Source organism: Lytechinus pictus, chromosome 11 (assembly GCF_037042905.1).
Source record: "Lytechinus pictus isolate F3 Inbred chromosome 11, Lp3.0, whole genome shotgun sequence".
Classification (NCBI taxonomy): Eukaryota; Metazoa; Echinodermata; class Echinoidea; order Temnopleuroida; family Toxopneustidae; genus Lytechinus; species Lytechinus pictus.
Genome location: NC_087255.1, coordinates 27,536,984 through 27,551,176, shown reverse-complemented (window position 1 = coordinate 27,551,176; position 14,193 = coordinate 27,536,984). Strand labels below are relative to the sequence as shown.

The 14,193-nt window shown below is 36.7% G+C and overlaps 2 protein-coding genes across 2 annotated transcripts; both read right to left on the bottom strand.

Moving 5' to 3' along the window:
- Positions 1 to 329: 329 nt before the first annotated feature.
- Positions 330 to 1,653, bottom strand: LOC129271611 (carbohydrate sulfotransferase 2-like). The gene has a single exon (XM_054908917.2). The coding sequence runs from the start codon at positions 1,592 to 1,594 to the stop codon at positions 410 to 412; it is 1,185 nt and encodes a 394-aa protein (XP_054764892.2). The 5' UTR covers positions 1,595 to 1,653; the 3' UTR covers positions 330 to 409.
- A 3,828-nt stretch (positions 1,654 to 5,481) lies between these two features.
- On the bottom strand, positions 5,482 to 9,248 carry LOC129271609 (uncharacterized). Its single transcript, XM_054908916.2, has 4 exons — positions 9,119 to 9,248; positions 7,055 to 7,250; positions 6,513 to 6,581; positions 5,482 to 5,710 (listed from the first exon to the last, which is right to left on the bottom strand). The coding sequence occupies exons 1-4, from the start codon at positions 9,167 to 9,169 to the stop codon at positions 5,685 to 5,687; spliced, it is 342 nt and encodes a 113-aa protein (XP_054764891.2). The 5' UTR covers positions 9,170 to 9,248; the 3' UTR covers positions 5,482 to 5,684.
- Positions 9,249 to 14,193: the final 4,945 nt, after the last annotated feature.

Below are 14,193 nucleotides of genomic sequence, written 5' to 3'. Positions count from 1 at the left end.
GACCTTCATACCCCCGAAATCGAACGATGATCTGTCATTGAAAATAAAACATGTAAAATGATAGCCTTCGTCGGTTTCTCGATCCAGTGTAGCGTTAGAAAGGACATTTCAATATAAAAATGTTTGGGAATAATTATGTTTATAATCATTATGCTTAAAAAAAGAAGTGTGACATTCATTCAAGTATGAGTTCATTTGTTACTAAAAAAAAACGTAAATCGTGTTTCAATTATTCTAGCGTTTATAAATGAAACAAGCCACTTTTCGTGTATGTGATAATCATAAATAAGAAATGGAGAATATTCCGGAGGAATTTGATAAAATGGGACATTTCAAAGTCCATAAATCAATTATTTTAACTTGAAATTTGTTGATGAGACGGTTGACCATTATTCTCCTTTGCAGATGACTAAGAACTCTGAGGAGTTGCACTGGTGCTATTTGGTTCGTGCCCAAGGAACTGAAGGACATCCAAACATTCTTTTGTAATTTGTCTTCTTTCCTGGAGTGTCAAGTACTTTTTCCATTTATTGGCTGTTGCTTGGGCATTCTTCGAAGTTGAAAATATAGACGGGTTACTGGATTTGGGGTGAGTTATGTTGTTGATAAAGCCTTTGAGATGTGTTGTGAATGGCATCCCTATAAACTCGTAGATCCTTTGGGCTTCCTGTAAAGGGGCCAGAGCAAAGTCCTCATACTTGACAAGATGGTACCGCCCTTGCAACCATTCCGGCAACGAGTCCGGCGAGAGTTTGGTGTTTTCTCTTATCCAATTGCACAACCCTCGCACCGTGGGATTGTTTTCTCTGATTTCCTGAAATTGAAGTATCTCCTTTGGAACGTTATCAAGGAGACCAAGTGGTTTAAGACGGTCTGATAGAGGAGGAATACGTTGTAATATATTCAGAATTTCCCTGTAACTAGCCTTCAGGTAATTAATCCTAGATGCTGCGGTTCCACGGGGATCACGTACTAAATGTATGATTTTAAGATTGATTCCATCTTCAGTAACCAGAGGCTTCAACAGCTCTAGATCTGCTTGAATAATCTTCGTTGCCAGTCTACCTTGGAATGATTGACAAAAGTTATCCAGATCTTCTACTGAATGCATCCTGCACGATGTTCTATTCCCGTGACAAAGATTTTCATTCAAACGAGAACCACCCCATCGCCGATAAATCTTCACAAAGTCCGTTGCAAATTCACACTTTGCGAAACCACGAAGTATGTCTCTAGATATTTCCTTGCTTGCAATTGTGCCACGTGAAATATTTCTTAATTCCCGTAATCTAGCAGCTGGCCAGAGTGATTCAAACATATAAAACAGCTCTGGATTTCTATTCAGAAGCTCTCCCAGCACAGTTGATCCCGAACGCCACTGTGCCATAAGAATTATAAATGGGGGGCGATTATTCACCGCGTCAAATTTCGTGCCATGAATTCTCGCTGCGATTGCTCCAGGATGTTGTTCCGTCGTTGATAAGTTTAAGACTTTCCATGCTGATAATTTTCTCCAGAACAATAAGACACAAAATATAAACAATACCAAGACGGCATAAAATGACCGTCTCATGCTTCCCCTACACTTCGACATGTAAGAGGCGGAGAAATACCGAATGGAAAACACGTTCCCAAAGTGAGAAAAAAAATAATCGTAAGAATTTATCGCGAAAGAATTATCAGTCTTTACCAAAAGTGAGTTGAATCGCATTTGGAATATAGGAACAATATTACTAGAGACTTAAAAATCTCGGCAATGAATTGTCGAAAATCAATTAGTATTGCAGGGTGAGGGCATGCTTTATTAATGAATTGATTTAATATTCGCATAGTACATACTGAAAACAGAAAGGTGTAAAAACTAAACAGCTGGCCATGGTTTCCATATTTATGATCGTTTCCCATCATGGGTTGAATGAATGAATTGGATCAAGGTAGACCCACTGAAAGGGAGTTAATACTTGGATTACACCGGAACCGAATAAGTTGCGAATCCTACCGAATACACGTATTCGGGTGGCTTCGGGCACGGGCGGCGGAACCGGGGGGCAGGGGGCAGAGGGCAGGTGTCCCCCCCCCCCCAAAAAAAAAAAAAAAAAAAAAAATCCCCGTAGGAATAAAAATCCCTTTTTTCAAAATGTAAAATGCCCTTTTTCAAAATGAAATATGCTCTTTTCCAACATTAAATACCCTTTTTGAAGTAAAACATAATACATTTTAGATTAGAAAATCACAAAAAATGGCTCGCGCTTCGAGCTCGCATCGATTATTGTTTAGTATAAGGTATTCGTCCTGTTCATAGCTACAGAAATGCATTTCAGGTTGGAATATCACACATTAAGTTTGGCTCGTGTTTCGCGCTCGCATCAATTATTGTTGAGTTACACTCTGTTCCTGGTTACAAACATTGCTTAGAATATCCACCTTTCAGGTGAGAAAATCACTATTTTCTGGCTCGCGCTTCGGATTCGCATCAAATTGTTTAGTCAGCTGTTAGTAAGATACTCATCCTGTTCATTACAAAATGCTTAGAATGTCCAGTTTTCAGGTTGGAATATCGCACATTTTTAACTTACGTTTGCCGCTAGCACCAATTATTGTTTATCAAGGAAGTCATTCTTTTCCTTGTTAAAAAATAACCTAGAATGTCCAGTTTTCTAGTAAGAATATCACAAAATTTCAGCTCGCGCTTCGCGCTCGCATTCTTCAATTGGTGAGATATGTAGCCCGAATCCTATTCATGAGTCACTAAATGCAGTCTTTAAAACGTTCCTTTTCTGGTTAGTATATTAAAAGTTTCAGTTCGCGCTCGCGATAATTTTTAGTTAGATTCATATCCTTTTTCATGATTACATAAAACTGTTCGGAATGTTGACTTTTTATGTCTTGTTACATGAAATTTCCAAAAATCTGAGCTCGTGATTCGTGCTCGCAACATCTAACAAGGATGCCCTTTAAACAGTAATTAGGTCCATACAGTGGCGGACCGTGACCCGGGGGAGACAAAGCATTGGGGGGGCACAGCATTGTTCACAAACAATGCAGTGCCCCCCCCCCCCAATGCTTTGTCTCCTCCGGGTCACGGTCCGCTACTGGGTCCATAATTGACCAAAAAACTAGTTTTACAACTTCAGATTTGAAAAAAAAAATCAAATTCTTCCTTCCAAATTTTTCGCAAAAAAAAAATATATGCTCAACTTCATTACTACAGAACACACAACTTCTTCACACAGATGATAATCTTATGGTGAAAATATCTGTTTGCACCAGATTGCCCTTTTTGGCACATACCGTAAGTGCCCTTTCTTGGCTTTGCCCCCCCCCCCCCCCACACCACCAAAAAAAATACGTATCGCTGGCTTCAGGAGTATTCTGTTCTCCCTCTGCGAATGCGGGAAACATCGGGAGGGTTTTTGAAACATTCGCAGAGGAATTCGGTTCGATTTGAATTGTTCAAAACCAGCCGAATACCCTTCAAAATACTTTCAAAATGTGACCACTACAAATTTTATTCGGGCCGCAATTGGGATTTATTCGGATGACTTTCGGTTGGAATAGGGGAGGCATTCGGAGTATTTTGGCAGATTCGGACCTATTCGTATCATTCGGGGCGAAACGGTCCGAGCTCGGTGCATTTGGCCTTATTCGTTCCGACTCGGGTCAACAGTCAGGACATCATTCGGATGTAATCAGAGCATTGGGTCACATTCGACTCGATTCTTGAGACTCTTCGGATAACACTCGATTTATTCTGGATGGCCAAATTGATTCGGGTCAATTCTTGGCGATTCTGCGCTGAATCGGGACCTATTCGGGACACATTCGTTTCTATTCGGAGAACTTCCCGAATCAGAGACGAAGAAGTACCGAATCCATCGAAACCATCCGAATCAGGCCGTATTCGGCAAAATTGGTCAGACTTTATTCGGGAGAAAACGGTTCTGGTGTAACCCTGCATGGCCTTATGTGACAATGGTGGATAATCTATGCCGGATACGCCTCAGATAATTAATTACCTCTAAATTGATTCGACATCATGCGGTCAATGCTTTAAAATAATCTTTCAGACAATCACATACAATGTAATTCGTCCCATACCCCAAACTGTATTACTCACATAACTCATCATTATTCACATTCGCTTCTTATGCTACAGTCACATTTCTCCTACTGCGCGCCGTACGGCGAGACGAAAACATCCGTTTTAACTAATTTTATTCAAACCACCCATACGTAGCTGGTATACAAACAATGTTGAAACGGTTGGTTTCGACTCACCGTACGGCGACCGTAGGGGAAATGTGACTGCGCATTAGTATTCTTATTTTAATCAACTACTATCTGGTCAGTTCAAAATGTTGGCCATTATGATAAACTTTCTATTTTAAACTTACTCTTACAATAGAAAAGACCAAAAACATACAAAATCACAGGAGGTAAGTATTCACTGATAAATGTCAAATCATGTTTTGGATCACTGAAAAAGCGAAATGACCCAATTTTAGACAAAAAGATAAATACAGTAAGGAAAAAATAAAGATATTAATACACAGTAAAGTATAAATGTCATACTCACACTTATACTTCCTCATTCCCCCCCCCCCCTTCCCCTTTTCTCATCTTCGAAGAAATCAATCAAGTCGTAGTCCCTCTTCATAAGCTCGATGTCAGTATCAGTATCGTCGTCGAGCTCGAACTCTCCAACGAAAGCGACCAAAAAGAGCGCAAGCGAGGACGAAGAATAAGACTTTGCCCATTTCAATTTTTCTAGTTTTCTATTAATATGTAAGATAGATATCGCACTTTGAAAACAGGATTTCAGGGGAAAAAATTATGTTCCTTTTCACATTTCACGCCTGGATACACCGTCCCGTTACTTCCCTCTTCTTCTTCTTTCTTTCTTTCTTCCTTTTTTTTCTTCTTCTTTTTTTTTTTCTTCTTCTTCCTCTTCTTCTTAATATTCTTCTTCTTGTTGTTCTTCTCCTTTATCACTTCTTTTCCTCCTCCTCCTTCTTCTTCTTCTTCTCATCCTTCTTCTTCCTCTTTTTACTCATTCATGCCCACATCAGCATACAGCCCTTACAACCCCTCCCACACACAATCTGACCTCCCCTTTTCTCCCTCCCTCTCTCTCTCTCTCTCTCCTCTCTTTCTGTCCCCCTTTCTGTCTCTCTAGTTTGTTTTGCATTAATTCTACCTTTTCTTTTATTTTCTTCAACATCTTTAAGTCTTCTTAACTATCAAAACTGTGTTTTGAAATAAACTAGTCATTTCTTTTTTTAGGATACCTCTTCATTTTCAGACAATAGAACATAAGCAATATATATATATATATATATATATATATGTGTGTGTGTGTGTGTGAGGGTGTGTGTGTATGCAAAGGGTAGATAAAGGATATATTAGCTCAATTAAGAAATATTAAGAAATATTAAAGAAATATTAAAAGGCAACAAGAGACAAGAGACACTCTGACTCGGATTTGATTTGATTTTGGTAAATGCGTCTTTATTCTACAATAGTCAAAATTACATGACCGCTACATACCCGTACATGACAGTATGTGTACATTCCATTTAATTAGATGGGTTTTTGTCGATGTATGCTTGGTTGATAGGATGGTTGCCAGGCGGTGAGGAATGGGTGTAAATACGGTGGCTAGAGGTCTAGATATCACCTCGCTATTAAATAGCATCACCAGTGCCAGCTCCTGTCGAATAAAATACATCCAGAAGTGATTTTTTATATTACAACATACTCAATACTACCCCAGAAAATAAATCTCACAAATAGCAAAGTCTATCACAAATATCCTTTCAACGATAAGAAAGCGAAAATAAAGAAATATTAGAAACAACTTGCGTACGAAATGCAGTGGTTGATATACGCTTTGACTTCTATTGATATGATCATGATAATGGAGCTATCATGATATTGTTTCGGTCTACTGACACCATAACATGAGTTACTCCACCCACAAACAAACTAGCATGACAAGGAATCTCCAGTAGATTTCTTTCATTAACACGTTTTGGGATATTGATTTTGTAGCATTCCTATCCCTTTTCAACCACTCATATTGATTAACCCTCAGCATCCCAAAGACACCATCAACATGTACAAAACTGAGGATATAGGATCTTTCGTCATCCTTTATTCTATAATCATGCGCGATCGATGATGTCGTAAGATATGTGCCAGGAAGGCTGGTCAACCCTCCACAATAGGCTGTATCGTAAAATTCGAGGATGAGACACGACCCCCCTCCACCCCGATTGCCAATCATGGTTCTCAAAAATACTAGTATGAAATTATATTAGGGTTTCATGGAATTTTCTCACATTATCACGCCAAAAAGAAAAATGAACGATTTGAACGTTAATTTGTTTTTTTAAAGAGATTTGGCACAAAATAAATATTAACTCTTTTTATTGACATTTAAAAATTGCCTTAAAATAAAATAATCTTTATTCATGTTAAATCGAATGGGGAATAGGTGTTGAGTGTCTTACCGTTGCAGAAGACTAGTTTCTTGGACCTCCTGCTGCACCAGCAAGGCTGACCAGAAGGTCTAGGACAAACTGTAACGACAAATGAATTAGGATAAAGACAAGATGTTGGTGGTAATTGATGATGATGATCATGATGATGATGATGATGAGGATGCAGATGATGATGATTAATATCATGATGATGATCATCATCACGATCATGATGTTGAATAGTGATGATATTTACAATTTTTCTCTTTTTTAACCAGTGTTTCATCAACATTTTCATCAAAGTCGTCAGATCTGACATGTTTCCTTGATCCTGACTGGCTTAGAAGCACTGTTACTATGGTAACTGTCGGATAAAACAGGACTTGTCGGATAAAACCTCTGACATGTCATTTCACGAAACGCTTCATTGGTTTTAACAAAATATAGCTCTTGACGCGTGTTTCTTGTCGTATGTGGGCAGTGAAATGTAATTGAGTATCGTGCATTCTACATGACCAATTTTGCACTTAAGATGGTCATGAGCTCAGTCACCTACAGAGGGTAATACTCACACTTGTACTTCTTAAGGGTCCTACCCCTCTTCTCAGCCATGAAGTACTCTTGCATTTCAGGGTCCCTCTTCAGAAATTCAACATCGGTGGCGTCATCCTCGAAATCCTCTTCGAAATCGATGGCGAGAGCAGCGACGACGAGGGTGGCAACCAGAACTAGGAAGAAAACCTTGGCCATTTTGAAGCTCTTTGGTATCTGACAGACAAACAACATTGTTGTCTAAAATTTGCATGATTTTTATTGATATTGTCATTTTATATGACTGAATATTAGTATTTAGGAAGCGGTTCCGTTGCTCCGTGAGACCCTGCGATAACTGATTATCCAGACATATCATGACTTCACAAACTGGCCATGATATTCACCGACATTCGGGCACTTCGTGAAAAGTTTGTTCATATGAGGTGATATTTCTTATCGGCATATATTGTAACATATCATGACGTGGAGACTTAGCAGGTAGTTTACAGTCCATCAAGTTGTCATCTTTATTTCTTACGTAATTTATGAGAATTGTTCTTAATTATCAATCTGTCTATTGCTGTTATCCCTTGCAAGCAAGTTGGCTATGCATTGATATTCTGGACCCAAAACGTTTACATTTCAAACATCGGCTGCAAACAATAAAAATTATATATTACATTATGGAATTACACACGGATTGTTCCATATCAATTCTTGCTGATTTCGTGAGATTGTTATCTACTTCCTTTTTCTAGAACTCCCACCACAGTTATATATATATATATATAACTGTACAATTATTTTCTTCAACCTGCATGGCATGGTCACCTATCAGTATTGGTGTGATTCGAGGCCGAATAAAAGATTAGTAAGTAGGTCCTAATTCTATAATCATGGTAATTAGCAGCCCCATATTCAAGCCGTAAAGTTGTCTAAAATGCCAACAACGAACCCTTCAAATTTGAAATTTTCCGTTCGATCGCGATGCTTTCTTACGAATAATGATCTGAAATAAAGTTTAAACTAAATGATCGTAGTAGGGAAATATTCCCGGTAATAATCAGTGACTTCTACTTAATAAATCCTGATGCCGTATTCTGGTGATTGGCATCAATAATCGATGATTGCATATGAAACATATATTTAGTTTTGGTACCCCCCCCCCCCCCAGTGCATGTCACTAATGCGATTCATGTATGTATTTACTCTAAAACGGCTAGGATATGTAAACAAAAATTATTTATTTGATAAAACTACCGATCTAACTAAAATGAAATATTAAAGTATTTGTTTATTTGTCTTGTTTATGATACCCCATTGTCAAGCATGGAATGGACTAAACAAAATTGCAGGATATTATTTTTGTCCGTAGATTTGTAATATGAAATTACTAATTTTTTTCAAAGTGTTATTCTTAATTAAAAATGAAAACATTGCCAACAGAGCCCTCTAGATGCCAAATTTGAATTTGAACAGCTGAAAACGCCAAATTTGAACTCCATCAAGTGGCCACTAAAATGTTATTGCATTAAAACTGAGATGGAAATAAGGGCTTGTGCCATCATGTCGGGTCGGGCAATCGCGTAACCCAACCATTCGAGAAAAGGGCCCCCTAAATGTATTCCTAAAAGATTAGGTCCAGATTACCCGACGCTTTGGGGGAAATTTCAACAAAATAAACGAATATTCGGGTTCTATTTGCCTGATTTTTTGTGAAAATTTTAAGCCAAATATACAAAAGGTTGAATAAAGTGAACACGACCTTTCGAGAAAAAAGGGTGTCCGAATGGTTGGGGTACGCGATTCCCAGTCCAACGTGATAACTCGATATGATTTTTGTTTTGATTTGAATTTATTATCATATTTCACAAAATAAATAACAAAATAACAACACAATACAAGACAATACATATGATTAGAAAAAATACCGAATACAATGTGACAATCAATTCATTATAGCAAATAATGGAAGTAACAAAGACAACTTATGAGTGTGAAATATGAAGGAACCTGCATAAAAAGCAGAGCTTGTAAAGTCTGCAGGTTCCTTTGAAAATAATGGTCATGGCACATTCCAAATTAAATACGCGCATACGTACCTGATGGTGATCGAGAAGTATCGTGATGCTGGGAAGATTTGATAATTTCATGTCCAAGACTTTCTATTTATACAAAAACTCCAGTCATTCATTCGCTATATTGGCTTATTTGGAACTTTATCTGGACAATATAATGTATTCAATCATACAACAGATGTTCCGTAACTTTAATAATATTTGCAAGCTTTGAGTATCTACAAGTAAACACTTAAAATGTCGGTAAATCTATTTCTGATTCATTGATTATATCCTTGGCTTTCTTTAAAAATAAGTCATTAAGTATGACATTCAAGGGCACTGTTCTCATTTATTAATGATATCCTTGGCAATCAAGAAATCTGACAATCATTTCATGCTTAGAAAACTTCTTGGAGAATTTCCCCCGCCCTGTTCATTTAAATATATTAACTCGATGTAGAAACAATTTAAACTATTTTCTAAAATATTTGACTGGAATAGAATAAATTATCCGTGAGGATTGGGAAACGTCTCAGTCCAATGATATTAGCTTGCTTGTTTTATTTTCATTGTAAGACCCCCCCCCCCTCACACACACACTCACCCACACATTGGTTCATAATTATTTCATTATTCTTCTACTTCATTTTTCATTTGTTATCATCATCGTAACCATCATCAATATCATAATCAGCATTCATCCGATCATGACTAGTATCGTCTCGTCCGTTGGCATATCTCTTTCTCGTTCTCTTCCTTTCTCTCTCTCTCTCTCTCTCTCTCTCTCCCTCTTCTCTTTTCTTTCTCCTCTAGTAATCCACCCTCTCTCTCCCTCATCCTCTTTCATTTTTCATCTTCTTCTTCTTCTTCCTTTTTTTACTACTACTAGTACTATCTTCTTCTTCTTCCCCTCCTATTCTCCTTTAGTTCCCCATCAAAAAAAAGAAACCGTACTGAATATGTTTCCAACTTATATAGTGATTTAATGGTTATCATTAATATTATTCAATAATCGATAGTCATAATAGTGAATATAATTATTCAGCATTTACAATGTATGGGTAATGTGAGAGTTGACTGAACTAATCAGTACCTTGTGGCATTATTTGCAGGTGAGAACAGACCTATACACATATTTTTATATTTGTATGATGAAAAAAATGATGAAAATCCATAATTTATCGTTCGAAATAGACATATAATGAAATAATCCGAAAATGTGCTTTGCCCAATTGATCGTGGGACCGGCAGCCGCTGTGCAGCGCCAGATCGACGAGGCTCTGTCCCTTTAATCGTTGAACGTAGCAGCAACTCCCATCTTTAAACGTCTTTTGGTCTGACGCTGCCGGGGTTTGAACCCCGACTTCCCGGTTGTGAGACAGACACTCTACCAAGTGAGCCAACACACCGATATAGTACATGCTTGATCAAAATAACCCATATCAGAAGAAAAAAAAAATTAGTCCCTATACCTTATACTACGTAGACTGTACACCAAGTTTTGTAGTTCTGTTTATATATACCATGTATGTCAAATATTCAATATTGTCATTATCCACGATGAACATTTTGAAGACAATTTATTTCGCATTTTTTAAATCATATTATCCAGCGTGATAGACCATAAAGTGCTCCCGAATATACGCTCTAAACGATTTTTCTGATAAACTTATTGTTTCATTTTCGATAAGTTATAGAAAACGACAATAATTATTGACTTGGATATCTGACTAATGTTTAAGAAATCATTTAGACCAAATAAACGTACTCCAAGTTGTGTTTTGATATCCCAGCAGTTCGTTTGGAAAGTATAAAATTCATACTAATTCAACTAATAGAGATAAACAAATCATGTGGCAATACGAATAATAATAATTACCATATCACCCTCAAATTTCCTGATAGTCTCACAATTTCGGGGATAAATCAATTCCAAAGGACCCTTCTAAAACAACCAACATTACAAACAAAACTGATAAAGACATGTGTTTGGTACAAGCAGCAAACATTGATATATTTATCCTTGCTTGGTTGGGATGACAGTACTGAATGCATTTAGTCTCGAGGGGCGTAGAGATTTTCACCACCGGCCACTCCTGCATAAGAAAATAAAACATGTTTGTCAAAATGTCATTTTGTTGGTAGTTCACCGTTTGCTGTGTACACAGTAGAAAATTATCGTAATTTTAACTGAGAATTCGTAATTTTCCGACCCAATTTTACGGTGAAAATAGCGTAAAATTCACGTAACACCCAAATTAATGGTGAAATAAGTCACACAGCAAGTGGCCAAGAATTTGACGTATTTTCATTTTGACGGTAAATTGCTGTAAACTTGCTGCGCGACTTTCCATTTTAAATTTTGCGGTTTATCATAATGTTGGGGTGCACCGGATTCACACCTACAGTATTTTACCTTTGATTTGGGTATTTTTCTGTTTCTTTATGGCTAGAAGTGTTTCATTAATCATTATAAATCTAGGTGATCTGGAAATTTCGATCACTGTATCTCTAAAATATGCATCTCTATTCTCAAATTCTGCTTGTCGTCCAAGACACTTATTGTTTCTACAAGCGAGCGAGCGAATAAAATAATATTTGCAAAAATGTACAATGTCGTGAACAAAATAAGTATATGCTATATCTCTATTTGTCAAAGTTTAGAATAATCAAACACACCTTGACGGGCTAGAATGAATGATCGAAGCTCAAATATTTAATAGAAATTAATTACATGAGCGAGTGAAACAGGTATAATAGGCATTTTGCGTTTTTTATATGATTGATTTATTGTTTTCTTCTGCATTCATATCATTTGTATACATTTCCATTACACAATAAACATAATACATTGATTATGAATCATATAGAAAAAACTAAAAATATCATTCTAAAGAAATATGATCTACTACCAAATTCGTATAACATTCACAATTTGCAGGAGATAAATGGTCATCATAAGCAGATTGTGTGAAAGAATAGTAACAATTCAGATTAAAACTCAATAAATTACTTTTTGTAAGTAAGAGTCATCTAAATAATGTGTGATTGATTATCCACAAATTTAGCAAGCATTTATCAATGTGAGAGAAAGTAACCACTCTATGGTTCGTTTCTATATTTACTTCATTTTAAAACATTTTTATTCGGGGTTTTTTCCGCTTTACCTTACAGTGTTCATCCCCCATTTCTCCTCTCTTGTTTGCCCCCTCCAACCGATTAGGACCCCCATACCTCTCATAGCAACGCCCCTGAATATGATTATAAAATTGTCTTACCGGTACAGAAAAGGATTCTAACCGATCGTCTGCTACACCAGCAGTCTTGATTAAACTGAGGGCAGTCTGTTGATAAAATAAATATGTTAAAGAAACAGAATCATAGAATATTCATTAAGGATTTTTAATACGATATTCTATTTTACGATATTCACACTTATCAAACTGCTATTTTTATGTACAAATTTTCCACCGCACTATACCAACACCCTTCCGAAATATTTTTGTCTATAATAGAGACATTCATTCATACCCTACTCGACATTCATCTGACTTTCATTTAACAAATCCAAAACTAATAATTGCTCACAAAACAATACGGCATCACGGCCCAGATGTTTGGAACAACCTACCGAATGATATCAAACAAGCTGCATCTCTTATATCATTTAAAGCTTAACTAAAGAGGTACATTTTATCAAAATACTTATAAATTCTCACCTGTACACGCACTCACTTGCACACACTTCATCTTGCCCCTTTTTCTTCCCCCTTTCCTTTAATTATATTTTAAGCAATATAAGTGACATCACTTTTAAATAATAAAGACCCGGTATTTCTATTATGGTTTTCATGTAGCCTTCTCTTTTCCCCTGACTTCTATCGTTTCAAGCTTTCAGCTTACGATAGCTAGCCTCTGCATTTAAATTTATTTGTTATTCGCTGATGTGGTTTACGGTACACCATGTGAAGTGTTGTAGAAACAGTGGATAGGAGAAGAGAAGAAATGGATAGGCGAGAAAGTGGAGATTTGAGAGTAGAGTATTCTTTCTTGAAAGTAGTCCTGAAAAGGACTGTAAACCAGGAAAGATTGATGAGTTGAGAACAGCTTGAGTAGTAGAGCTAGTGAGGAGATGCTGGCTTGAGTCGGCGAGTCATCTCTACTCGCCGACTCAAGCCAGCATCTCCTCACTAGCTCTACTACTCAAGCTGTTCTCAACTCATCAATCTTTCCTGGTTTACAGTCCTTTTCAGGACTACTTTCAAGAAAGAATACTCTACTCTCAAATCTCCACTTTCTCGCCTATCTATTTCTTCTCTTCTCCTATCCACTGTTTCTACAACACTTCACATGGTGTACCGTAAACCACATCAGCGATTGTACATACCACCATGCAAACCTTCAAACAACATCTTATTTGTTATTGTTTACATGAATTATGTCTATATCTACTTAACTACTATACAATTGTCACCTTTGTAATTTGATCATTATGTATGTTTGATGTTATATCATTGTTATAAATTTGTAATTTTGATTTATTAATAAATGCAGAAATACCTGCTTAAAAAAATACTGTATGCCTATAAAGGTAATGTATGATTATCTATAATGGTTTGAGCATGTTGAGATACTGTAATGAGCAATTTCATGAAGCTAGAATAGATAAGTTGGAATTCACTCCTTTCCTTTGGTACTTTTTCCCCCTGATGCATGGCACCTGCTTTAAAAAAAAAGAAATCTGTATCCTTAAAACTGTTTTGCATTTATTGTTCCTTTTCTGTTAAAGGGATGCTCCAACCTGGTAATTGTATATTTTGAACAGATAAACAAATCAGACAAACAAAACACTGAAAATTTGATTAAAATCGCACAAGGAATAAAAAATTGTGGTATTTTAAAGATTTTTGCATTATTCCGGTGAAACAGTTCTAGGCATGTCTCATGAATATTCAGTGACCAAACTGATGGTGTCATATCCCCACTGAAACTAGGTTTATTCAATGATTTTCCTCCAGGTATTAAAGGATTGGATTGACAAGTGATTCAGTGCAATAGATATCTATTGCTGCAACTTATTTCATAAGAAGGGAGACATAACATTCACACATGTATGA